General features: G+C 45.9%; 9 protein-coding genes across 9 annotated transcripts; 4 read left to right on the top strand and 5 right to left on the bottom strand.

Moving 5' to 3' along the window:
* Nucleotides 1–157: 157 nt before the first annotated feature.
* SAMD00019534_092490 (hypothetical protein) lies at nt 158–10452 on the top strand (the record flags this gene model as incomplete). Its single annotated transcript, XM_012895663.1, has 5 exons — nt 158–1547; nt 1619–2506; nt 2577–3899; nt 3964–9584; nt 9649–10452. The coding sequence occupies 5 exons, from the start codon at nt 158–160 to the stop codon at nt 10450–10452; spliced, it is 10026 nt and encodes a 3341-aa protein (XP_012751117.1).
* A 511-nt stretch (nt 10453–10963) lies between these two features.
* SAMD00019534_092480 (hypothetical protein) lies at nt 10964–12189 on the top strand (the record flags this gene model as incomplete). Its single annotated transcript, XM_012895662.1, has 3 exons — nt 10964–11123; nt 11201–11525; nt 11610–12189. Coding segments are annotated over 3 exons (1065 nt in total), but the record flags the coding sequence as incomplete, so codon positions are not given.
* A 136-nt stretch (nt 12190–12325) lies between these two features.
* On the bottom strand, nt 12326–13543 carry SAMD00019534_092470 (hypothetical protein; the record flags this gene model as incomplete). Its single annotated transcript, XM_012895661.1, has 1 exon — nt 12326–13543. The coding sequence occupies one exon, from the start codon at nt 13541–13543 to the stop codon at nt 12326–12328; it is 1218 nt and encodes a 405-aa protein (XP_012751115.1).
* Nucleotides 13544–14397: 854 nt separating this feature from the next.
* Nucleotides 14398–16285, top strand: SAMD00019534_092460 (hypothetical protein; the record flags this gene model as incomplete). The annotated part of the gene is made up of 6 exons (XM_012895660.1): nt 14398–14825; nt 14907–15099; nt 15202–15337; nt 15417–15503; nt 15597–15816; nt 15898–16285. The coding sequence occupies 6 exons, from the start codon at nt 14398–14400 to the stop codon at nt 16283–16285; spliced, it is 1452 nt and encodes a 483-aa protein (XP_012751114.1).
* A 167-nt stretch (nt 16286–16452) lies between these two features.
* SAMD00019534_092450 (hypothetical protein) lies at nt 16453–19576 on the bottom strand (the record flags this gene model as incomplete). Its single annotated transcript, XM_012895659.1, has 4 exons — nt 16453–16528; nt 16594–17015; nt 17079–17677; nt 17740–19576. The coding sequence occupies 4 exons, from the start codon at nt 19574–19576 to the stop codon at nt 16453–16455; spliced, it is 2934 nt and encodes a 977-aa protein (XP_012751113.1).
* A 280-nt stretch (nt 19577–19856) lies between these two features.
* SAMD00019534_092440 (hypothetical protein) lies at nt 19857–21007 on the bottom strand (the record flags this gene model as incomplete). The annotated part of the gene is made up of 3 exons (XM_012895658.1): nt 19857–20497; nt 20582–20798; nt 20864–21007. 3 exons carry the CDS (start codon nt 21005–21007, stop codon nt 19857–19859), a joined length of 1002 nt encoding a protein of 333 aa, XP_012751112.1.
* An 801-nt stretch (nt 21008–21808) lies between these two features.
* SAMD00019534_092430 (hypothetical protein) lies at nt 21809–22420 on the bottom strand (the record flags this gene model as incomplete). Its single annotated transcript, XM_012895657.1, has 1 exon — nt 21809–22420. The coding sequence occupies one exon, from the start codon at nt 22418–22420 to the stop codon at nt 21809–21811; it is 612 nt and encodes a 203-aa protein (XP_012751111.1).
* Nucleotides 22421–22699: 279 nt separating this feature from the next.
* SAMD00019534_092420 (hypothetical protein) lies at nt 22700–23491 on the top strand (the record flags this gene model as incomplete). The annotated part of the gene is made up of 3 exons (XM_012895656.1): nt 22700–22896; nt 22973–23143; nt 23215–23491. 3 exons carry the CDS (start codon nt 22700–22702, stop codon nt 23489–23491), a joined length of 645 nt encoding a protein of 214 aa, XP_012751110.1.
* A 236-nt stretch (nt 23492–23727) lies between these two features.
* On the bottom strand, nt 23728–27738 carry SAMD00019534_092410 (hypothetical protein; the record flags this gene model as incomplete). Its single annotated transcript, XM_012895655.1, has 2 exons — nt 23728–25690; nt 25760–27738. 2 exons carry the CDS (start codon nt 27736–27738, stop codon nt 23728–23730), a joined length of 3942 nt encoding a protein of 1313 aa, XP_012751109.1.
* Nucleotides 27739–27836: the final 98 nt, after the last annotated feature.

Genomic DNA, 27836 nt, shown 5'->3' with positions numbered 1-27836 from the left:
ATTGAATCAGAGTCAACAAGGAATGACAGGAGGACAACAACATGGAATGACAAGTGGACAGTTACTAATAGCAACGATGTGGAGTACATATAAACAGACTGTTGTACATCAGGATGCAATGGTATCACTGATCGAATTCTTAAAGACATTCGTATCGATGCACAATGAGACACCAAAGTATCTCTTGCCACTGGCCATCAGTACACCACTAGGCGACATCACATCATCATTGGTCAAGCGACTTGTAGAGGAGTTGAATGCATTCCTCGCAACCTCATCATCCTCATCATCACCATCACTTAATCACAACAATCATCATATGAACAACAGTGGAAACAGCGTCAACAATAACAATAATAATAATACAACGACAAAGAGACAACAACAATCACCTGCGACAGATATGCTTCAGTACTTGCTGGGAGGTACACCGACATCAGAGGCACCATTGATATTATATGCATTGGAGATACTCACTCGATACTCCTCCAGTGGACTATCAATATCATTCATTCGTTTCCTAGTCGTAGTCCTCACTCACCTTTTGCTCAATCACAATAACAATAGCAGCAACAATATTACTACGATTAACAGCAAACATAACAATATTGTCAACTCGAATATACAACCATTCCCAGGCATTCATACATACTTCTATTTGACGCCACTTCCATTCTCTGCGATTGTGTACGATCACAACGACTTTGCCACGCACATCTCGACCAACTCATCACCGACATTCTATGGCATGGGCATGGGAATGGGAATGGGTACATCGCCTCCATCCTTCCAGCTTGTCGACGATATGAACAACAACAACAACAACAACAATAGCAATGGCCTGAGGAACAGCAGCCTGAACCAGCATCACGAACTGCGAAACCCGACTACACTCTCAAGCTCAGGTGCGTCATCTCCGACACTTTCACAATCGTCTGATCATGGCGGCATGGGTGCCACACTGCCCAAGTCCACCCACGACCTGGCGCCACACATCGCCGTCTGCTTCCAGCTGCTCAAGATCCTGGGCAACATCGTGCGCGACATTAGCACACTGGGCGACATGCTGCGCTCGGACTGCATCGAGATGCTTGTGGGCATCCTGCTGCACCAGACGTCGGCGCCCAGCCACTCGCCCATCATCTACAGCCAGATCGTCAGGATCTTTGCCCAGATCATGTCCAGCTGCTGCCTCTCCAAGGAGCATCTGCAGGTGCTGCATGACAAGCGCGTCGTCGAGAGTTTGCTCAACGTGCTCAATCAGCAGGAGACGCACACAGCCAAGAAGCTGCCTGTGCCAACGATCATCGAGATCACGCAGGTCATTGTCTACACGATCAAGAGTTCATCGCGTCTAATGGTCACGCTGCACAACGACTTTGACAACAACAACGGCTACACTGTGTTACTCAACACCTTTATTCACATTGCCGACCATGGCAGCCTGAAACACAAGCTGGACATCATCAACGTCGCCTGTAATCTTCTATTTATTTCCCTTCGAAAGGAGTTCCAACTCGACTCTCCAGACGCCTGTTATCATCTAAGTATGTATAATGCATGTGTCCAATCTCGCGCGCGCTTCCATCCATACTCACTCTTGCTCTCACTCCCCCAGACAACATATCAAAGACAAGCTTAAAGGTGTTCAATATATTCATCAATATCTTCTCGATAACAAACAGCGAGGAGATGAAGACAGAGTTGCTCAAGTGCATCAAGGATATATTCAACTTGGGATTGATTGCCGAACATCCAGCAGACTTTGAACAGATGGACAATGACAATGTGGGCCTGTTCCATCAGCTCGAACCCTTCAAGATCTTCTTTGCCCAGTTCGACCTGCTCAGCACGATCAATAGACGACTGATCCTCGACATGATGGACGAACTGCTGCTCAAGAACCAGATCAAGGAGGCAGAGATTAGGTTCTACGTGTCGCTGCTCGAGAGCAGTCTACCCAGCACTGTGCTGATGGTCAGCCAGCACATGACCGACCTTATCGCCAAGTCCAAGATCAATCTGCTGGAGCTGGAAGAGGCGGGCATCATCAAGATACTAATGTTCTATCTGACCGATCCCCAGGGTTTGCCCTTCAATGATGTGCTTCGCGAGAATCCCTCTGAGCTCGAGATCTGTCTGCAGCTGTGTAACGCAAGCGCGGCCGCTGCGGCCAACCCCAGTCAGCCCCCTGGTTCAGGCACAGTGACCAACAGCACAATGTTTGTGCTGTACCAGATCGAGACATCAGTGCTCAAGCTGCTGCTGGAGTTCTTCATTCAGTCCATCCACATACAGAGCCTGTTCGTGGAGGCTGGAGGTCTCAAGTTGCTCTACAAGCTGTTGTCGGATCCACATCTCATCCAGCCCATCCTTCAAGCGATCGCGACTTTAGCTATTGGCAATCTGGGCGTGGAGTCCAAGATTATTGCCGACCTCATCGAAGTATTGCAGAGCAATGGAGGTGCGACTACCCTGGACACACATGTCTTATCAATGCGCAAGAGTATGTACTTCAATTTGCAACGTCATCATCAGACCCTGTCATGCCTAACACCATCCATCCAATCAATCAGATATACTTGCTGCGATGTGTTATATATTCCACAACAATGACAATTCAAAGATGTCGTTCAAGGAGGCTGGAGGCTTCACTTGGTGCGTGTCGATATTGGATGGCATCAGCCGTGTGGTCAGTAGGGGCAAGTCATCGTCCAAACTAAAGTCCTCAAACAATGACATATTCTTCTTCCTCAAGGTTCTGATCGATACTCTGTCTGCTGTCATGAAGAGCAATCCAGACAATCAGAAGTACTTCCGCGAGGAGATCCAGTTCTCCACGCTGTCCAACACACTCAGTGGATGCGGCTACATGGAGAGCGCATACTCTGTGTCCCTGTGCGACAGTCTACTCAACATGGCCGTGTGTGGTAGCTGGCCACCTTCATGCGAGCAACACTCACTCGAGGAGGGATCACTCCTCTCTGTATATTCTCCAAACTCCTCATTTTTCCCAATCACTATACCTTTCACAAATGGCAGCAGCAATGTCAATGGCAATGGCAATGGCAACGGCAACAGTACAGGCGGCGTCTCATGGTCTGGCGACACAAACTTAGATGGCAACAACGCGCAAGCTGACGAGTTCTTGATTCCATCACGACGCGGACGCTCAATGACCATCGACGTGAACAGCCCTCCACTTCGCGCCATTCTTCAGAATAACCAGGCGTCGTCGTACTCTTCGCTGGACTTGGCAATGGAGGTGGGCATTGGCAATCCGCAATTCTCCAAGGTTGTCACAGACAACTCGTTGACGCTCGCTCAGGATCGCTACCACAACTGTCCCCAATGCCGCGACTCCCTGGCCATCGAGAACCCCGAGATCTTCAAGCTCATCATCCGTCTGATGGGCGGCAACGAGGAGCAAATTCAAAAGATGGAGTTGATATCCTCGTGCTACATCCTCAAGGAGATCATCTTCTTGGCCAGCTGCTCCCTGCTCAATCTCAAGTCGCTGACATCACTGCTCGTTGACATTGTTGACAACTTCAAGCCGCTTCTCCTGATCAACACCGAGGCGCACAACAACAAGAAGAAGAGTTCTCTAAAGCCTCTGTTGCTCGAGTTGGTGCAGACCATCGCCAGTCACAACTTGTCTTTGAGTGGCTTCCGCAAGTACTTTGAACTGTTACGCGTCAAGGAGTATCCAATCGACCTTCTGAACATCCTCGTCAAGATATCGAGTCGAGACAACATCCCCACATACTATGCCGAGTTGTCCAAAACGTCGCTCGAGTGCATCGACTTCCCCTCATGGGGAGACAAGTCATGGCCACCCCTCAAAGGCTACGGTATCTCATTCTGGTTCAGGTTCACAGCTCCCGTCCTTAGGATAAGTAAGTTACATTCATTCAATCACTTTATGTTGTGTCTAACCTGCTCTCACGCACACATACACAGACACCGAACCAATCTACTTGTTGAGTGTTGAGGGTGCGGTAGTTGGATACAAGGATAGGACTTGCGAGGTCCAGCTTGTTCTCAACAATGGCATACTATCATACCATGTGATACAGACAGTGAGTGGCCAGACAACGGTCGATCAGTACAGCTTCTCAGAGGTGGTATTCGAACCAGACTGCTTCTATCACATCTGTTTGGCGCACACTGGTATGCTTGGCACGCAGCAACAGGCTCAGAAGAAGTCGCCCATCAAGCTCTACGTCAACGGCTGCTTCCGCAGCCAGTACCTGCTCACCTATCCCAAGACCCAGATGATGACTTTGTACGTCCGCTTTGGTGGGCCCAGCGCATCACAACAGTTCCAGGTATTCCTGTCCAAGACCAACTGGCATCTGGGCAACGCCTACTTCTTTGAGGACCTCCCACTCGACAAGGAAGTGTTCTATCTCTACATGCTCGGCCCTGACCACTACCGCGGCACCAAAGTCGATCTGTCCTCCATCGAGAACGTGCTTCCCTACATGGACAAGCAGAACAAACTGCATCCACTACTGATGGACCATCTTCAGAACCCAACAACGGCACACCTCTACAGTCTGCACGACAAGATCATCTCGATCTTCTCAGCCAAGTGTCTGTACGTCACCAAGTCACACAGGATCATGAACAAGTCGGAGGCGATCACGCACGCCTCGGCACAGCCACAGCAATCGGCAGAGAGCTTCACGGGCACACTGAAGCGAAGCACGTCAAGAAGCTTGCTGGACAGCCTCAGTAAGAGCAGCGCGATGACCGATCTCAGCACGAGCAGCATGCAATCGCGAGGCTCACTCGCAGGAAGCAATGTCTCGTCCATGATGTCCAACAGTCTCAGCTTCAGCTCGATATCAAGCCGCGACCGAATGATGGGTGGTGGCACGCCCACAAAGTCATCAACGTTGAACGAGCCATTGGCCACGCAATCCACAAGTATTCTGTCTTCAACGGCAATGTCCACCATCACATCGGTGTTTGCAGGTGGTTCATCCTACACTCCATCTCGCTCCAGCACCGTCTACCACTTGGCGACCAACAACTACATCTCGCTATTGCAGACAGGCGTGCCCATCCCCCTGCCCACGGGCGTAATCTGCCAACGCGGCATCAAAGACCTGGTGGCAGACTCGGGCGGTGTCCGCGTGATCGTCTACCTCATCGCTATTGCCAACGACAAGGAGTACCAGCGCAGCAGCATGCGTCTTCTCCAATCAATCATTGCCAATCACCAGTACAATGGTCGCGACATGAAGGACATCCACGGCTACCAGCTAGTCAGCCACATTATACGCAAGAAGAAGTGGGCACTGGACGAGGGCCTGCTCTCGATCATGTTCTCATTCGTCGGCGTGCATGTAGCTCGCACCTCTAGCCACTTCATCGACGGTGTCGTGCAGAATGAGCTGGCACTCAAACACTTCTTGCTCGAGTGGGACATCTGGCGCCGCGCCTCTCTCTACGATCAGAAGAAGCTGTTTGAGTCGCTGGACAAGTTGGTGTCGGGCATGAACGACAACCACGTGTTCAACATCATCAAGTTCCGCCAGGCTGGCGCCTTTGAAACAATCCTCAAGATATGCCGCGAAGAGGACGTGCCTCAGGACCTGATCCCGCTATTCATGTCGATCCTCACGTTGATCATCCACAAGCCACCCAAGATCAAGGATGACTTGCACCTGCTGATCTCCTACCTGCTCGAGACCAGTCCCAAGGGCAAACCCACGGGCGCTGCGCGACGCAGGAAGTCCAGCAACTACCTCATCCAACTCACGCTCAACAATCATCAACACTCCTCATCATCGTCCTCATCGGAAGCGCCATTGTCCACCTCGCCCGGTGCACTCTCGACCAGTCCATCGATGTCCTCGTCGCCCCCACACTCTGGCCAGTCCACACCCATCCCACTGTCCTTCCGCGAGACGATACGCGTGTCCATCTTGGAGTTGCTCATCAACACGCTGAGCAAATCCGACACGTCGGTGATTGAGGATTTCCACTCGATCTGCAACCTCGAGACCATCTTTGGCCTCCTGATCAACGAGTCTGTGCCCATCAGGATACTTCTGCTCAAGATCATTGACAACTACCTGCACGTGCCATCGATCGCTGCGCAGTTCCATCGCATGAAGGGCTTCCACCTGCTTGCTCAGCAGATGATGTCTTACCCGCTGTCCGAGGAGCTGTTTGGCGTGCTGTTCTGCATACTCTATGGCGAGCCCACCAAGCAGAGCGAGATCGACCCGATCCTGTCAGCCTCAATGCAGATGTACTTCTTGTCGCAGACGCGCAGCGATGTCAAGATCGTCGTGCCAGGCATCATGATCACCATCCTCATGGTGCTGTGCAATGGCACGGCTCGCACACAGCACGTCGTCATCAAGCTGGTGCACAACCTATTCCTTCAGAACGACACGTTCAAGGATCAGCTGCTCGAGCAGGAGCTTATCCACAGGTTGATTGAGTTGCTGGCCAGCAACTATGCCAAGCGACCCACATCATTCAATCACGCAACCTCACCAACGTTTGCCAATCATCGCAGTCCGTCACCCATTCACACCAAGGAAGAGGCATGGAAGGCTGAGGAGTCAATCATGTCACTGCTCAAAGAGATTGCGCTCTATGGCGCCAAGACAAGCGAAGGACTGACATATCTGCGCGACATCCTTGTGATCCTGCACCTCAACACCAAGATGGACTACAACTACATCTGCTGTCTACAACGTCGCGCTATCCAGGACGTTGTGTCATTCTTCAATGAGAATGAGTTCAGCTCCAACAGCGCCCTGGTGTCTTCATTCGAGAAGATCTGCAACCTGGCTATCAACACACTCTGCTATCAAGAGAAGAACTTGGTGTCCACGTCAAGTGGCAGTGGCAACAAGAAGCCGCCTGGTCTCGGATACAGGTTCCCTGGCACTGGTACTGGCACCATCTCTGGTACAATGACAGGCACAGGCACAATCAAGTCGTTGCCATCCACGCCCACAATGTTATCACGCGCAACTGATCCTCTCCCCACAATGCCACTGTCACCCGAGTCCTCTAGCGACATGCAGGCCGTGGAGAGCAGTCCAAACATTGCCAGCACACATCAAGCATCGTCGAATGAGGACACATCTACTGAGGACTCGGATGGCTCACCCTACGAGGGCGACCGACCCAAGCGCTCAAGCATCCCACACTGGCTCAAAGAGGGCAACATATTCAACAACGAGACGTTTATACATGCGATGATCAACATGCTATCCAGCACCAAGCTGCCACAGACCAACAGCCAGTTCAAGTTCTTCTCCAACCAGTACTCGCCGACCACACTGCTCGGCAAGCTGATCTACTTGTTGCTGACCTCGCCCGAATTTGAAGACTGTGAGCTGCTCACGCTAACATTGATTGTGGGCAACGATCAAACGATGTTGGGCTCAAGCCGCAAGTCACTCTCACCAATCAACGAGCTGCTGGTCGACGACGACTTCATCCCCGTCCTCCTTTGTATCACTCATCGCTTCCTGACATCATGTCGCGAGGAATCCCCTCTGTTCCAAAAGACCTTTGGATTGTGGAGCATCATCTGCCAGGACGCCAGCCAGGAGATCATGAAGAAGGTGTTCAACAGCGTCAACTGGGAGCCCGAGAGCGCACAGGACATGCTCAATCGTTACAACAGCACTTATGTGGACACAGAGTACAAGAAGTGGGAGGAGAAGAACAACCTCGTCAAGAAGGAGTGGCGTCTGCAGGGTCTCGAGATCATGAAGAACAAGCAGATGGCCATCGCCAAGAACATGGACATCTCCAAGTCGCCCAAGAAGCTGGCCGAGGCGCTGCTCATCGTGAAGCAACAGTTTGAAAAGTCACGCATCCAGTACCAGACCGAGACGAGCGAGTCCAAGCGATTCTTCTTCACACAATGGAAGCTGCTGATCAAGAAGGTGACGCATGAGAAGGCCATCTGGGAGATCACGCCATCCAACAAGTGGACACTCGATCCCACCGAAGGCATGATGCGTATGAGGACCAGGATGAAGCGTATCACGCCCAAGTCTGAGCACTTGGCCATCCCAAGCGAGCTGACTGTGGCGCCAACAGGACGATCAACACGTGAGGATCAGCACCACCCGCATTGGTCCTCCACCCACAGCCTCATCCACGGTTCAGCTGACGCCTACTCGGCCTTTGACAACCTGATCGCTGGTGACAAGTTAAATGCCTCGTTCCAATGCTCGTGCATCATCCCCTTCCATCAGCGCAATGGCGAGCTACTCATTTGCGACCTTAGCATCTATTTCATGGACGAGCAACTTACGCTCGTGGGCGACGCCACCAGCAAGTCAGCCTCTAAGAAGTCCAGCTCAAGTGGCAAGCACATCACAATGTCGTACGAGGACATCATTGAGATACACAAGCGACGCCACCTTCTCAAGAACAGCGCAATTGAGATCTTCTTGGGCAGTGGCGTGCCACACAAGACCTACCTCTTTGCTTTTGACAAGCCAAGCGATCGCGACCTGGTCTACGACATGATCATGTCCAAGCCACTACCCAATCGCGTCAACTACGCGGCAGAGGTACAAGGCAACATACTCAAGATGTCCATCACAAAGAAGTGGCAACATGGTATTATCAGCAACTTTGAATATCTGATGCACTTGAACACACTGGCCGGACGTTCATTCAACGACCTCACGCAGTACCCCATCTTCCCCTTCATCCTGGCTGACTATGAATCGGCCGAGTTGGACCTGAACGCACCCGAGACGTACCGCGACCTCTCCAAGCCCATGGGCGCGCAGGACCCATCACGCCTCAAGAAGTTTGTCGAGAAGTTCAACTATCTCCAGGAGAATGGCGAGACTCCATATCATTATGGCTCGCATTACTCAAACATTGGCTCAGTGCTGCACTACCTGGTGCGCCTGCAACCATTCTCGTCATACTTTATAGAGTTCCAGGGTGGCCGCTTCGATGTACCTGACCGCTCGTTCCACTCGATTCTTCAGTCGTGGCGCCTGTCCTCCTCAATCTCGAGCAGCGATGTCAAAGAGCTGATCCCCGAGTTCTTCTACATGCCAGAGTTTTTGGTCAATGCCAACAAGTTCAATATGGGCGTCAAGCAGGATGGCATTGTCGTCGACGATGTCATGCTCCCACCATGGGCCAAGGGTGACCCGCGATTCTTTATCAAGAAGCACCAGGAGGCGCTCGAGTCCAAGTATGTCTCAGAGAACCTTCAGAACTGGATCGATCTGATGTTTGGATACAAGCAGCAGGGAGAGGCAGCTGTCAAGGCCTACAACATGTTCTACCCGCTGACGTACGAGGGCGCCGTCGATATTGACACGATCACCGACCCGCTCACACGTGATGCCACCATCGCCCAGATACACAGCTACGGTCAGACGCCCAAACAACTGTTCACCAAACAGCACCCTGCCAAGAACATGAAGAAGACCATGCAGCATCTTCAAGACGCCATCTACACCAATCCACAGAACCTCACTCCCTTCCCCATGTGGACAATCAGGAATCCAGTCGGCTCAATTGGACTCTCGGGCGATACTCCAATCCCATTATCACAACAAAAAGTATGTTGTCTTGAACTCAATCATTCAATCCAATCACTCATAACTACCTCCTTCCCAACTACAGATACTCTTCTCTCCAGACACAAACAAGTATGTGTCATGGGGTCATTGGGACCAGAACCTAAGGATATGTTCCATTGACAATGGCAAGGTCATATCGATCATTGAGGTGACGAACGATGATATCATTTGCTGCGACATTACAAAGAATGGTAGATTGTTTGTAACTGGTGGCACTTCTGGTACTGTCAAGGTGTGGAAGCGATGCAACACTGACGGCACATTGATGACACGCAAAGAACGTGGCGATCACCTGTCACTCTGGTCACAACTCTGTGGACATACCAACTCGATCCTGTGCGTCACAGTCAGTCAAGAGTTTAGCATCATCGTGTCTGGCTCCAAAGACAACAACTGTATCGTTTGGGATCTGAACCGACTGTCCTACGTCATGAACCTGCCACACGACAACCCAGTCACATGCGTACAGGTGGCACCGACGACCAACTACATCGCCACAGCAGAGACATCAGTCAATGGTGACTTTTGCGCCCTCAGACTCTGGTCACCCAAGGGCGAGTTGATTGCCAAGAAGGAGATGTACAATGACCGCATCAACTGCATGACCTTCACCACCGGCACTGAGGGCGTGGTCACCAATCTCTTGATCACAGGCATGGAGTCTGGTAAGATCCATCTGTGGGACGCATGGAGTCTGGAGAGGATCAGGACACTCGTGTCCAAGGCGCCAGTCACCGCGTTGGGAGTGAGTAAAGATCATACTCAACTCGTCGTAGGTGATTCCAATGGCATACTAGAGTGCTGGGGCACCAAATCATTCGATGGATACTCTGCCATTGTCGGATAGATCAATCATTTAGTCATTCAGTAAACAGTGTTTCCCAACCATCTTCATTCCATTTTAAAATTCAATTAGTGAGTCATTGTTGATTAATTGAATGAATGATACATTGAGTGAATGTAGATTGGACATCGTTTGACTGGTGATTATGACGTCCTTGGTCAACCAACCAATTTTGATGTTGTGGGACCATTTGGAAAAATCGGCCGAAGAATCTTAAGATGGAGGGGTGACAAACGGCATTGCAAAAGATGGGGGTCAATGTAATGTCGTTAGGGCCAATTTATGTTTGCACTCACTCACCCATCCAATCACTGATCACCTGATACATCACACATCACATCTTGGCACTCATCGTCTTGTTTGTTGACAATGTTATTTAATTAGAAAGGCATAGGGAGTCAGTCCTTCACATCATATATTCATTCATACACATAGAACAACAGATACAACTTATGATTCATTTGATAAGATAAACATTACTACTACATACAACACATATAGTTAACCAAGCAAGATGTCATTCAACTTGAACTACCTTCTTGGAAGTATTGACTGTGTATTGTTCCTCTGGGCATTGTTCCAATTGATTAGAATACAACAGATCAGAGAGTATCCATTCAAGAAGTTGACTCCAAAATGGATATTCCACTTCATCATTGCTGTTGCAATGTTTGGTATGTACACTCCATCACTCATTCTCATACTTGTAATACCTCAAGTACTAACATATCAATCAAACAACCTACATTAGTTCGCAGTGTATTCTTCTTTGTAACACCATCAATGGATAAAGAATATATTATAATCAATATATGGTATAACTTATCTACTATCCTATTGTTCTTGGCATATGGATGTCTATTGATGTTCTGGATAGAACTATACACTCGATTCTCAAAACCATTCATTACATCAATGGAGTTTTGGCATAAGTGGAAACCTTATATCATTGCATTCAATTGTACATTGGTATCATTAATACTCACTTGGATAATGACCTATGTATTCTGGGCACGAGGTTCAATGGATCGGCAGAATATCACTTTACAGATATCAGAAGGATTTGTTAGTGCATTGTAAGTTGTACTGTGTATCTGGAATCATTCCAATCACTCAATCACTCATATTATTCCATCAATCAATCAATCATTGTTCCACAGATTCCTTGCAGCTGGACTTGGATTCTTTATATTTGGATTCCTACTATTCTATTCATTCAAGACAATTGGAATTAATTATACTTCAGAGAGTACGACACTTAGCCAAGAGTACCTGAGGGCACCTCCCGAGGCTATCCGTGCAGCAGTCGTTGGTACAGTGTGCACGATATGTTTCTGTTTCAGGTCATCAGTGATGATCTACTCCATACATGTATCGATGCTGGATCCGGCAGTCTCAACCAATGGCACCTTTGAGTTTGATTGGGAAGTGGAACTAGCCTACTTCTTTGTAACAGAGATATTGCCGACAATAATGATGTTGTTCCGTATGCGCAAGATGAAACAACAAAAGTCATTCAGTTCCAATGTCAAGCGATACTCATCTTCATCGGCGACCACCACTCGCGGTGCATCCTCATCAGTCTCTCAGTCATATCGCGACCTTGTATATAACAGCATCGTGGCCACTGCAGCTGAACCAGCGACTACAACACCATTCGACAACAGRAGACTATATCTTCACAACCAACTAGCATATCAAGTTGGCTTGATTGGCCACACACGTCCAGAGAGAGGATGGTAGCGAGCCATCCCAGTATTTATTGACTATAATGCGCATGTCGTTTAGTCTTCAATTGGATTGAATAAAGTCCAGATGACGTCTTATCGGCTTGGTATAACTTTGAATCGATCGATCAATCATAAGCTTGAAGATACTAGAATAGGTTTGGAGATGACGATGATGATGAAGTTGAAGGTCCATCCTCATCACTTGTGCTGTCACCTGCAGTCATCGATGATGTACTTGAGTTGGTACTATTGTTATTGTTGTTGTTGTTGTTGTTGATTACGTTGTTATTGCTGTTGTTTAGAGCAAAGTGATTAAGTAGAGGTAGATAATGACTACGAGGTGATGATGATGTGATTGGAGGAGAGGATATCAAACTTGTTGTTGATTGTGTCGATGTGCTAAGTGGATTGAGTCGTCGTGTCGTTCCAGACAGTGAGATGTTCAATGATGTTGTAGTGCCCGACGTCGACGACGGACTAAGTATTGTGTCACGTGACGACATTGGCGTTCCAATGGTCGAGTTGGATGAAGTCGATACGAATGATGAACCGATGTTAACCTTGCTCGGACGACTCTGATAGAGCACCCGATTGACCACATCTATGGGGATGTCCTCCAGGGGTGGGATGGACTCGGGCAGTAGCGCGTGCGAGTGTGATTCATGCTGAGTGAACTCGTCGCGCAATGTATTCATCGAGTCGAATGGCTTGACAATGATGAGGTTGATACAAAAGTATACTACTAGGCCAAAGATGATGCATACCACTAGGTACATGGGTATCGCTACGGCCCAGTACTTGCTGGGATAATAATGTACACCCAACTCTGACAGCATGTACTCTGGTACGAATGCCCATACCAAGTATATAGCATAGCCAACGAATGTTGCTATCCAATAAACGAATCCATATACTTCAGTATTTGCACCCTTTGTAGTTGATACTATCGGTGTCTGTTGTTGTTGTTGTTGTTGTGTTTGTTGTTGTTGTTGTGGTTGTTGCTGCTGTTGTTGATGTTGAAGTTGTTGATGATGCTGCTGTTGCTGTTGTTGTTGCTGTTGATAATGATGCGTGTTGTACCTTACACCAACACCTCCTCCAACTATTGTATTCTCATTGATCTGTGGCAGAGCAGTAGTAGTGGATATTGAACCAGATGATGATACAAGTGAGAAGGGCACAGTAGGTAGTTGTTGTGAACTTGATGAAAGTATAGGAGAGGAATGTGGAGAATGTGTAGGTGTATCTCTAAGTTGTTGAGATGATGATGATGATGAGGCAGATGCAGATGATGCATTATTATTTAGTATTAATGAAGGAGGTAACATATTAACACCACCTCCTGCACCATTAGCTGCAAGCATTGGTGATAATCTATTGGCACTCAATGCCAAAGGTGGTAATGTTGGGGAGTAAGCTGTTGGTGAAGGTCCACCAATAGTATGCTGTAATGATGATTTCCTACGATGTCCATAACTATTCATCTTCTTATTCTATATATCTATATATCTATCTCTCTTCTTTGTATAAATGACATTGACATTTGAAGTGAGTAAGTTGATATAATCTTTGTTTTTTAAAGTGGTGACTTGACAATCTCAATCAAAAAACGACTACAGATGAGGGTTTATACATAGTATATATGTATGATAAATTTATTATTAGATAATATAATTTATATTTATAGATAGTTTAGAAAATGTACTTTTTGAATATAAAAGTTCTATGATTATAAAAGGTAATTAATTCAAGTACATAAAAGATGGTCGTAAAATGGACATTGTCAAAAAAAAAACATCAAAATTTTCAAACTTTTACAAAAGAGAGGATATCAAGTGGGAGGATTGAACTCACGACCTTAGGATTATGAGACCTACGCTCTGCCAACTGAGCTAACCTGATGACGATGCTCGAAATTGTCCCTGCCCCTGATTGGTTATAAAAAAAATCGGCAGATTCAACAGCAAACTGAGCTAACCTGATGACGATGATCGGGAAATGAATTAATAAACTCAAATAACCACTAATTATAAATTTTGTTCAATTTACACCCTTTTGACACACACTTAATTCTGACGAAAGTTAGTCCTTTTTTGACAAACTTGGAACCGAGTGAACACAGATAGTGATGCATGACCATGACGATCAATCAGTCAATCAAAAACACTTCATACATACATACATATATAGGATAGATAGATAGATAGATAATAATAAGATGGTATCATTCTCAAAGGTTATGAAGGTTGGTGCATGGGTATTGGTAGCAGGTACCATCGCCTCATCAATCTATGACAGCTATCAGGATTATGTAGAGGAGGAGGGATTCTCGTTGCAGTCAATGTTTGGCTCGGCTGGTGGTGACGCAGGTGCTGGTGCACCGGCCCTATCAAAGAAGCCAAAGAAGCTGTCACATGCCGAGGACGAGAAGTTGATGATGCAATACCAACAGTATCGCAACTTTGCCGATCAGGCCATTCAGCGTGAGGACTTCTCCACTGCACTCGAAGTGTACGAGTTGTTGCACGAGATTGTCAGCAAGTCACGTACCATCCAGACAGTCGATCGTGGTAGCACTCTCTTCTCACTCTTCCGTCTCGCAAGCATCCTTCAAGATAGAAAGAAGATGGCCAAGTATGCTCAGATGTAAGTGTTTGAACGAATGATTGAATGAATGATCTTGATCACATATAAGATGATACTAATACTTATCATCATCATCATTAGCATCATTGAGAACAATGGACCAAACCCAGTTGGTCCAAAGCTCGACGAGACAATGAGTCTCTATGAGATCGTCGTCAAGGACTTGGTTGAGGACAAGAAGTATGCAGAGTCCATCGAGTTGGTCAAGTCGGTCATGACCAAATACAAGTTGGCTCCAAGCCATTTGTCAAACCAATACTCAATCCTTGCAAACGTATGTAGTGTACATACTCCACGTCAATAACGTACTCACTCACTCAATCACTCAATCAATCAATCAATCAATCAATCGAACGAACGAACGAACGGATTACAGCTTTACAACAAGAACAACCAAAAGACTTTGTACATTGAGTCAATTCACAAGGCCATCGAGCAGGCTAAGCTCTCTGGAGACAAGGCTTACATTGCATCCTCTTTGATTGATCTCTTGGAGTATTATGCCACTGAGAGTAAGACATTGATCACAGACGACAAAAGAACAGAGATGATGATATACTAACTGATTGACAAACTTTGAACAACAAACAGAGAACCGCGAGAAGGTTGAGGAGATCATCGAATCCGTCACTCCATACTTTGAGGCAGAGAAGAAGATCCAGATGTTGCGTGTCACTTGTAAGTGTTGTCGACTTGATATTGATGTGGGGGTGGGAACAGTTCCAGACTCCAATCAGACGACGAATGACTTACACAATCATATTTATATAGCACCAATCTTCTTTGAGAATGAGTTCTATGACCTGTTCATTAGGAACCAGGAGGAGATCATCCCATTATTCGAGACCAAGATTAACAGCTCAACTGGTGGCGAGGCTGACACTTTGAAGCTCAAGAACTACTTGCTCCGCGAGAAGAATCATCTGGCCTGTGGAAAGCTTATCCTCGACAACCAAGAGGAGGCACTCGAGCTCTTTGACAATGTTAAGAAGTATGATGAATCATCAAATCAATCAATATCCCAGTGCACTTACTAACATCCATCAATCTAATCAAATCCAAACCAATCCAGCCACGAAGACTTGGTATACACAATCCCATCGATTTCCAAATACTACAGAACAAAGGAGGCTCTCATTGAGGACGACGCATTCTCAATCGTACTCACTCCTCACGAGAAGGCTGTGATCCCAGAGGGACTAGAGTTGGTTTGCGAGTTTGAGAACCCAACTGACCCAGACGCACCAACCATCATCGAGAAGGCTGTCCAGACATCGGGCAACATCGTCCTGGAAACTACCAACGTCGAGGGCATCGACCCATCCAAGGCATACATGGTCAAGATCGTCTTGTACAAGAAGGACGACCGCATGGAGCCAGTCAGCAAACACTTCCAGATTCTCTCGCCACAAAAGCCCGCCAAGGGTCCAGCCGATCCAATGTTCCAGCAGTTGTTGTAAACATATACCAACATCATGATCATTCATCATTCATCAACTCTCTCTATGATTGATTGATTGATTGGTCGGCTCCAAACATTTACATTTATATAAACACATCACAACAGGGATATCCATTCGACTTTATATATTAATATCCATCAGGCTTTGGAACCTGAGGAGGACACCTAGGTAAAGAAACCACTGGCGAGTATCAGCTCAGACTCGTGATCATCAATGTCCAAGTAATGAGTAAATCGATTGCTGTTTGAAGGACATGAAGGTTAGTGATTGTTGTTGATTGAATGAATGATTGAGTATGTACTTACCCTCTCTTTGGATTGGCTTGCTTCCGTTTGAACTCAGCTTCACATATTGTTCGGAGTGCTGGCTGGTACTCGGTTGTAAGTTGACGGGATGTGAGTACTGATCTAGAGTCCATCACAAGTTGATCGATGAGTTCGGCAAAGCAGGACGGCTGTTGATGGAAATCGTTGGGTATCCTATACTTGTTGTTGGGTTCAATATCCAAAATGAATGGCGCATTATCAATCTTTGTATCTTGTTGTTGTCGATCAAACAAGTTGATTGATAGTGAATACAATGCAATGATTGATGCAATATCCAGTTGTTGTTGTGTCTGTTGCAATGTCCGAAGACTGGTTGGTACCGTGGCACCATTCATATCATGTAATGACAATGGATGTTGGATAAACGTCGGAGAGTTGTCATCAATCTCATTTAGTTCGTCCTAGGATAACATTATGTTAGTTCGAGGTGTTGACATGAACCAAATGTGTTTGGTTAGACTTACCGCCACAAGTGTTATTTGTTCGTTTGGTTGGCCAGCTGTGATGATATCGTTGAATGATAGATCATTGGAAACCTTCCACAGGCTTTCAAGAGTATCTGGCTGGCTGGTAGCAAGGTTGCAACTGTAAGTTATGTAGTTGCAAAAGTATATGTCAACGTCTTGACTGTCGGCCGCTCTGTTTAAGGCTAGTCGATCATTGATCGTTGAGTGATTGTTGGAGGGGGAGGAGGAAAGGGTTGGATCGGTCTGTTGGCTGCTACTGGGCGCTGGAGGCGGGGGAATACGTCCAACCAGTAGGTTGTTGGCACCCTGGTATCGTTGTAGTAGATGGTCGACTTGATAGAGGTTGATATTGTTGAAAGGTCTGAGTGAGATGAATTGTAGATTGTACATGCACTTGCGGACATCACATTGGTTCAACTCGACAAAGCGCAACAGATGGCCAAATTGCTCATGAGTAAGATGTCCAGGTGACAGTCTTCCCTCGACAAACAGTGTAAAGTATAGTTGTAATATAACAGCGAGTGGAGACTGTTTGTCAAACTGTAACAAACAAAGGTCATTGTTGGCTATCAGGCTTCTGATTGATGGTGTCAACTCTGATTGATTGATTGATTGGTTAGTGTAAATGATTGAGTTGATTGAGCTGACAACAACATACCATTACAAGTAATTACAATAGGGATCTTTGATATGTTGGTGAGGTTGGAGAGCGCATTAAAGAAGCCACGGTCATCTTCAAAGAGTGTGTCCACCTCTTCAAATAGTACCATGTTTGCACTGCCATTAGCGGAAGACATGTCTGTTGCTGTTGAGATCGATTTGAACCCATTCAAGCTCTTTGATTGGGTCGCCTCACCAAACATATCCATGATGTATTTGCCACTTCGCCTGCTGGACGGATTAACTTCCAATATCTGATAAGAGTGCTGCTTGCACAGCGAGTATATGATTGATGTCTTGCCGCATCCATACGGACCACAGATGACAATCGTCGAGCTCAACTCGCCGCCAGCGCCCTGTCCCTTCTTCTTTCTCTTTCCCGCACTCGACGTGCTGTATCGCAGTTGGTCCTTCTCGCGCCAGCATCCAAACCAATCGGTGAGCATTTGGTGCTGCTCTTTGTTGTCCACGCCAAGTGTTCGAACCCTGGGAAAGTAGTGATCGGTCCAGAGCGCAGAGCTGGACGATCCATCAGTGCCCAGTGCCTCTTTGAATGTGTAGAATGACTCTATGAGTTGCTCCAAAGTGAATGTAAATGTGATACCATGACCAGATAGCAGCGCAAACAATGTTATCAAGTTATTGTTGTTGAGTACATCATTGATTGGTACCAATTTCTGAGATGCTGGCTTCGCCTCCACATCCACATCAACAACATCCACAACTTGAGGTACATCTACATCAACAACGATTGGCTGAGGGGTTGTTGTTGTTGCTTCGCACGATGAGGGTATGATCGACTCTTGGGAGGAGGGTGGTGCGTATGCTTCCAGCATCGATGTGAAGCTTCCGATCAGTGAGTTGGGTTCCAGCCAAAGTCCATTGTATTCAATGTTTGAGGATGACAGGGAAAGGCGCTCCAGACGTTGTGTGGGCGATATGAGCGAGGTGACACTTGGTGTCCACCCGATGTGTGCGCTGTCATGACCGGGGTAGTCGCATAAATAATAAAGACGAAGGTCATCAATGTCGATCGGTTGTTTGCTGTTGGCCGCGGCTGTCACCGCGCTCTGCTGCGCAGCTATTCTCTGTTGCTGGAAGAATGGATGCACTGGCTTGCCGGCATTGATCAGGGCATGGTCCTCGGACGACTTGATCACGCCATTCCTAAAGTCGTTCTGCAGCTTCTCCACATACTCAATGTCGCGCTCCTTCTTGCTGAGGAACATTTCGGCCACGGGGCCCGTGTGTAACTTCTGTTCCAGCAACTTCTGGTTCTCCTCTCGTTTAGATATTCGTTCCTTCTTCCTACTCAGATCTTGCTCGCATTGAAAGAATGGATGCAGTTTCACCACAGGCTTGCCGTCCGTCGTTGTTGTTGGTGAAGGTATCTTGTTGACGTCATGGTTCTCATCATTGCTCTTTGGACTCTCTATATCGATTGGTGACTCGTCTGCTCCAACGGGTTGGACATCAACATGCTTAACATGTTTTGTTGTTGTGAAATGATTGATTATTGATGATTGACTTGTTGTTGCTTTATCTTTCTTTCTACTGCTGCCTCTCTCTTTTGTAGTTTTCTTCTTCTTGTCGTCGACTGTAATACTACTGTCTTTGCTACTATTTGGCTTTGACCTCTTTACAACCTTTAGATCACTATCACTCATATCATCCAATATATTGAGTATACCCTCTGATGTATCTCCCTTCTCCTTCTTTGTCCTCTTCTCATTCTTTGTCTTTGTCTTTGTTGCCGTTGCTTCTGTTACATCTACATCTACATCAATATCAAAATCCTCTTCATCTGTCTTTGTCTTTCTCTTTAGTCTGGCCATCTCACATCACCCAATTCTCTATCTCCTCAATATATATATAAATAATAAGTAATAAGTAATAAGTTATAACTCCAAGATAGAGATAATAACTTGAAGTTGAAATGATTCAATTTAAAAGTTGTGTGGGAGAGTGAGATGAAAAAGGGCGCCACATTCAAATTCTTGTTTGTAATGGGAGAATGAAGATCTGGACATCCAGGTATACACATGTTATTGCCTAATCAGTTCGAACAGATGGCATCCCAAACAAGCAATACAACATTGTCCAATCAATCAATCTTTATCCAGATGAGCGTGCAAGTATACCTTTGGCGGGTGATGCATAAACTGGACTGATACTGCTGTTGTTGACTCCAATTGATGACGGGGCATGCTTGCCACTACTACTTGATGTTGACATGGTGGTGGACGACGATGGCATCGCCTTGGCCGACGTGTATGAGTAGTACATGCTACCAATGACCACAATGAATGATCCAATCAACTTGCCAGTGGTCAGACATTGTCCAGCACGCGCCGGATCCTTTGGATCGCACAGGAACAGCGCGCTAGAGAAGAATACGATCGAAGACTGCAGTGCGTACAGCACGCCCATGGTCACAGTACCGTACTCGGCCAGCACGTTGAAGACACCGTACGATCGCATTATGCTCGTGCATGTCAGTATTGAGAACAGTGTGACGACGGCAACAACACTGCCGTGTGAGGCCTTGGACAGCGGCTCGACAATCCAAGTTTGACTATTATACAGTGTGACGGTGCTCAGATAGATGAAGCAGCAAATAACGCTGTAGTATCCGTATGATGCTGCGAATGCGAATGGTGACACATCATGTTCCTGCATCAAGAACTCTGAATATATATGACTGGCTGAGAATACGAATGCTGCAAGTATGACGCATACAATGCCAACTATGAACTCTGTTGTTGATGTTTGAGGTAAGGGAGGAGGTGGAGGGGTAAGAATATTGATGAACATCATCATTTGTCGTGCGTGATACTCACTTGTATGGTCTACATAAGCCGCGGCGGCCTTGTCATCTGTCATTGACTCTACCAATGGCGTCGTAGACGATGGTGCTGGATTGTACACACATATTATCAGTCCTACAACAATGACAAAGATTGATATCCACTTCTCCCTGGTCAGCGCCCTGCCCAAGTAGAATCGCGACAACAATGCGCTAAATATAATCTTTGATGAGAATACAACCTGGAATAACTATTGATAGATGTAAATATGTAAGTGTCACTGTGTCAATGTCAATCATCGCGTTGAGAACATACTCCACTACCAACTGCAATCTGACCAATTGTTGTCAAGAGACTGGCTATACAATCATATACAGCCAGAAGTATATAGTTTCGGGTTGGTACTACTGATGCTGGTTTGTTCCTCTGCTGATTCTTTGGTGCTGGGAAGAACCTCATCATTGCATATCCACCGAATATAAAGGTGTTTGTAATCATTGCTTTAGAGTCTAGTTGTACATCTCTTTGAGTTAGAGACATGCTTTGATTGATTGAATGATTGATTGAGTGATCATATGTACATACCGAATCTAGCATTATCGTATATCAGTTGAACGATAAGAGTATTAGCAATTCCAGACCCCAGGAACACGCCACAATATAATAAGGCATGTAATAGGTTTGCCTGTCTGTCGTTCGCTGCCTTTTTGGACATGTCTTTCTCTCTCTCTATATATCTCTTAATGTAATTGTACTTCTATATATGCTTAAGTGTACTCTACACATAAACAAGTAGTATTATAATTCAGTTATATTATAGTTATATTGAATGAATGAATGCAAATGAATGAACATTGTAAAGTGATGAGATATTGACTTGAAAACGAATCACACTTTTCATGCTAAGGTGAATCTTCGCATGCTACGTTGACTTCAGAATTGCCCTCTTTGTCGAGTCAGATGATTCATTTCCCAAACACACACTTGCGCTATCTGTTCAAACAATCGGAGTTACCGAGTACAACTCCTACGATTATAAGTGTCACGGACTACTCACTCAGCAATGATGAATCAATGGTGATACTTGTGACGCATGGCTCGGTAGTATCGATTGTTTGGACAGCTTGCGTATGTGTTTACCTCCTCGCCTCTACTCCATAACTATCATCATCAATCAAATAAGTTGTTGGTCTGATTGATTGATTAAGTTGGTATGTATACATGTTACCTTGTGATCATTGGTTTATTATTATTATTATCCTAGAGTACTTTGAATCCTGGTTGTACCCTGTCATCGACAACAGTGGTGTATAGTACATTCTTGGAATCCTCATCACTGGCAAACAATACCATTGCCTCGGACATGCCAAACTTTGTCTTCTTTGGCTTCAGATTGGCGACGACAATCAAATTCTTGCCTTCCAACTCCTCGGGTTGATAGTGTTGCTTAACTCCACTGAACACTGTCCTAATATCTCTCTCTTGTTGCTGTGGTTGTGGTTTTGTTGTTGATGTCGACTCTTGTATTGGTGCAGTAGTTGTTGTTGCTGTGGCTGTGCCTGGTGTGGCGGTAGTTGCATCTGTGGTGGCCTGAACTGGTACCTGCTTCTTGGGACCAAGGTCAAGGGTCAACTTTAACAACTTCTTGGCTCCTTCGACGTGCTCGGCCTTGGTGACACGTGCCATACGAAGATCAAGTTTGAAGAAGTCATCCAACTCAATTTCCGATGCTGAAGGAGGCATAGCTGGTGTCTTGGCACCACCACCACAACAACTAGCCATTGACCTTGTGAACTTTGGTGTCATCGTCATCATCATTGATGATCTAGCCACAAACTGATTGGATACCAATCTAATACTATTGGACAACATTGTCTTGTATTGGTTTGTTATGATTGATTAAGGATATATCTGTGTGTATGTAGTATGATTGATCAATGTGATCACATTGATGTCCTTGACACAAGTGTCATTATGTGTGTGCGTGTGTGAGAGAGTGTCATCGTCATGAATGCGTGCAAACGAACGAATGGAACTTGAAGGCAGATTCGAACTTTTGTTCATTATTTGATTCCCTTCATTCATTGTGTTATTATAACTTATAACTCTTTCAACTACACAATATAGTGTTTGATAAGAGACAGACAGACAATGTCAACATCACCATCATCAACATCACCATCTACAGACACCGCAGCAGCAGCAGCTGCTGCCAACCCACTGGCCGGAGGATGTCCAGTGGCCCATGATATCAACCCAACCAACAACATGTACAGACCTAATCAAAAACCACATCCAGAGCAGAAGCTACCCTTGGGCACAGATCGTATTAAATCATCGATACCAAGGTATGCATCATCATCATCATCAACATCATCATCTTTGCTCAATCACTCACCTCATTCAATCAAACATATGAAACAGAACTGAGAAGGATAACTGGGAGTACCCATCACAACAGATGTTCTTCAATGCGATGAAGAGAAAGAACTACCAACCAGATGAACAAGACATGCAGGTAGTCATCGCCATTCATAATACAGTCAATGAGAAATGTTGGGATCATGTTCTAGAATGGGAGAAGGAGTTCAAAGAGTATGTTAAGTGAGATAGAGAGAGTGAGTGAGCAATTACAGACTGTCTAACAAACAATCACATGTGAATAGTGAATGCCCAAACCCAAAGTTGATCAAGTTCAGAGGCAGAGCACAGGACTTTAGTCCAAAGGCTAGATTGTTGAACTTTGTTGGATACAAGCTGCCGTTTGATCGTCATGATTGGACAGTGGATCGCAATGGCAAACAGGTGCGATACATCATTGACTTTTACGAGGGCAAGTTGGACAAGGAGACCAACAAGTCGGTTGGCATCTATCTCGATGTCAGACCTGCCATTGATGATGTCCAGAGTCTGAAATCAAGATTAATGAATCTATTCAATTAATTATTCTTATGTCGAGGATGGCAAGAGACAAGGGATATCCAGTGGTTTATTGGTGGATTGATTCAATGATACGATCACACATGTTGATGATGTTCATACATCCATCGACACAGGCTTGATGGCGAACATATTTGACCAGATTGTTGATGGATCGTTGATTGATACCTGCTCGAACATAAGGTGAGAGTGATGATGATAATGGCGGATGTCCAACATGATCAACATCACGATCACCTTCAAACATATAACAGATCAATCTGTGATGGTTGTTGCTCACTGCTTTGTTGATACTGGACATTGATGGAAGACATCTCTGGAGTTGTGATGGTGTCAAACATCGTTGATAGATCGTGCAGGATAATGTCCAAGTTGTTACTGACACACGCGTTGTTGACAATGGTGGTCAATGCATTGCTGTTGAACTTGTCATTGTCGTCACAAACATTGATGTATCCTTTGTCCATGAAATACGTCAACACTGACGAGTTGGTGATCACATCCAATGTGATGATATCATGTATCCGGTGTTGATCCCATCCATATCTGACACCAGTCGAGCTTTCATCTGGTGGATTCCTCCCATCGACATTGATGGCCACATCGATCAGATAGTCAATCGATTGGATATCGCATCGCTTGGCACACACATCAATCGATTGTCTAAAGTCTGTGGCATACATTCTGTCAACATCATTCTTGGGCATTGAATTGAAGTGATCGACCACCAGCTTGATCATAGACAGGGACCTGTTGGATGCTGCCTCCATCAAATCTTTAACATGATGTCTCTGCGATAATCTGAGAAACTCGATGATGGTGGACTCAGTCACCTCATCATCTTTGGCCGCGTCACGTCCACCCAGCGACTTAAGTAACGAGATTACGTGATCACCGGTTACCATCATCTCTGGCAGCATTGCAATCATCTTTCTGGCAATGTTAACATTACCAACCTCCATTGCCACTTTAAATGAGTTCCCAAGGTTATAGTTTGTTTTTCTCTCCATGAGCTCCTTGAAATAGTGTTCGATCAGATCCGTGTCGCCAGTCTTGAGAGCCTGAATAAGACAATCATCATTTGCTTTGAACATTATGTACGGACATGAATTCAATCGTTTGATCAAGTCGATTGATATGATACTGTGATGAACGCTTCCAACACTGGCAACTGAATCAGCATTCTCATCATCGTCGTCTGATGGTTTGTCGCCACCACCGATGATCACTGATGGCAGAACATCCATGAGGAAGTTGAACACATCAAAATGACCATGCTCCAGTGCATTTGGTATTGCCCTCAATATGTGTTCGGTCAGGTCAACGTCATTACTTTGAAGGTATGAGCACAATCGTTTCACAATGTCCAAATGTCCACACCTGGTAAACTGATCCGAGAAATATGTGAGCCATTCTTCAATATGATCATCATCGTCTTCATCAACTTGGTCATCAACATGGTCGGTATCATCATCCACCAATGACATCAACACGTGGAAAGATTCCACGCGTCCTTGCTCGCAGCACTCGGTAATCAATGTCTGTATAACCGAGAGACCCAAGATCTTGTGTTTGAGATAGAGCTGGAGTGTCTCGAGGGCACATGGTCTGTTGAACCAGTTCTCATCGATATCTTCAAAGATGACATGTGTCTCTTCAATTGGAGTGAATACGACACCCATGTCCATTAGCTTACGAACGATTGACGGATGTTTGGTTGTTGACAAGAGGAAGTCCCAGAAATAAGTTGGCGTAAAAGACTCGCCCGTGATCTGGATGTACGCTTCCACGATACGATCCCATTGTGGATGTGAGAATGATGACGACATCTCGGCAAGGCAACCGTCGTGGAAGGAAGCGATCATGTTTGAATTGGTCAGAAGTGCATCCAATGCAATGGTGTTGCACTTGGCGAATGTCTCATACAACAATGTTGTGTTGTGAGGGAATGATTGTTTGATTGAGGTGTATGCCTGTATCAAGTATTCAGTGGCACCATACTTGATGTAATCAGAAAGTTTGTGATTGTTCAACAATGTTGAACCTTTGATCGCTTTGGATGATGAATGAATGAGTCCAATGTGTCGCATGATCAGTGTGACAAGTTTGGTATCACCAATCACCATGTGGAATGATCTCTCCAAGACATGTTGGTCTGATATGCTCCTGTTACCAATCAATGGAGTCAATGGAACTGTAAATCTGATTGCGATTGATTAGATGTTAGTGATTGATTGAATGATTGATCAATCAGTAATGGGATGGACTTACGGTGGATCATCATCACAATGCAGTTGATTGAGTGATTCAATGTGATTGATGCACAGTTTGATCAATCGAGTTGCTCCAATCTTGTAGGCATGATGAAGGACGTGATGGATCAATCTCAATCGATGTGACTTTGATTGATTGTTGAATGTCGACGAGTTGAAGACGAATGCCAATGAGTGATGAGCATTGTTGGTCGTCATCTTCTCCAATTTCCAAATGCTGAGCCCAAGTTTGGACAACAACGATTGTCCTCCATCTGTGAGGCCAAGGTGTCGTTGAAGTATCTGAACGTATTCCGGATTGTCATACTTGAGGGCGCACCTGACTATCTTCTCCAAAAGACCTGGGATCTTACTGCCATGCAACTGGCTGGGCGTGAACAGACCAATGACATACTCAAACACCTCTGATGATTGATTGCTTGCTGCCCATTTGCATATCAAAGGATAGTTCCTGTACTTGATTGAGTGCTCCAGCATCATCTTGATCTCATCAATCGATGCCTTGCCAATGTATTCAAATCCCTCGGCGGATTCGGCTATACCAAAGATACCACCCATGACCTCCCTTGTATCTCGATATCTGCTTTGGAGCACAACTCCCATGCACTCTTTCTCAGACAGCTTGAACCTTGCCCTTAGGTGTGCCATCACGGCCGAGGAGAAAGTTGCAGCCATCGCCACTACACGTTTGAGTTGCCATCTGTCGTTTGAATTGAGGTTGCAGTTGTCGATGAAGTTGCACACAATGTCCACAGTTATGTTGCTGCCGGGTTTTCCCACAGCATTCACCATGTTCTTGAGAGTCGGGATATCAAAGACCAGCGGAGTAGTTCGTGGTCTGGTGATCAGCATGGCCATCGACGTGGACAATCTGTGGCACCACTTGGGGCGAAGTGATTTGATGTTGTGAATGAGTGATTCGGCGGTCGCCAGGTCATCAGTGTAAATGGCTGCCATCGCTCTTACAACCTCCTTCTCACCTCTGTGTTTGGGTTTCCCAAAACCCATGATGCCATTGAAATACTCGATGAACTCTACATGGCCACGGGACAGTGCTGTCATTGCTGGTTTGCCATCGTACTTTGAGATACCCTTGAGATACCTTTGACCTTGTTGTGTCTCATTGAGCATTCGAAGGTACTCAATGTTGCCATCTTTGGCACAGCGACGAAAGAAGTGATCAAAATCGATCCATGTGGTCTGGTCATCGGGAAGATTGTCCATGATGTATTGGACACTGGCTGACATCTTGTGCTTGGCCGAGTTGGCCAGAACACGGTCAAAGAGGTTGTGAAGTAGGAACAGACATTCAAACTCCTCGTGAAGCACTCGTAGCATGTCAACGCTGACGCCCTGTCGCTTCAACCTGAATTTGTAGAGACGGTCCTTGGCAAGATAGACTGGGGATTCTCTATCTTTGTCAGTTGTGTCTCCGACGTCATGGTTTGTCTCACCACGAGTGCCAACTGAACGTGGAATACTGCCTCGTGACTTGAAGTGTTGGAGCAGGAGACGGACAAAATTCTCGTTGCCATTGTTGATGGCGAGTGGGAGGCATGTCAGGAAGTCAATGTAGTGCGTCGAGTGGCATGCGGTTGAATCGATGTATGATTGAAGGATGTCAATGTTGCCATGCTGACAGACATGTTCCAATTTGAACTCGGCCTGATCGATGATGATGTTTGGATGTTTGATCAGATGATTGAATGCCTTGGTGTTGTTGTACTCTGCGGCACACTTCAACAATGTTGTGTTGATTGGATAGTTGTTGGCAACACTGTCGAATGATTGGATGAACATCCCAGTGGCATTGTACTTGAGCATCATCATCAGGTCACCATTGGAATGCAACAATCTACCCTTGATCGTTGACGTCAAGCCCAATCTCTTGTGAATGTCACTGATATGATTGAGTATTGCTCTACACAACAATGTATTGTGGAACACTTGATGATGAATGTTATGTGTATCACTCATTGTTTGTTTGTATGTTGATCCATCAAAGTTTGATTCCAAAGCCATCTTGATCATTTTAATTTCTCATTTTGTTGGCTCTTGATGTATTATGAGTTCAA

Source organism: Acytostelium subglobosum (assembly GCF_000787575.1).
Source record: "Acytostelium subglobosum LB1 DNA, scaffold: scaffold21, whole genome shotgun sequence".
Classification (NCBI taxonomy): domain Eukaryota; phylum Evosea; class Eumycetozoa; order Acytosteliales; family Acytosteliaceae; genus Acytostelium; species Acytostelium subglobosum.
Note: the sequence above shows the minus strand (reverse complement) of the source record. Positions and strands in the feature narration are given on the sequence as shown.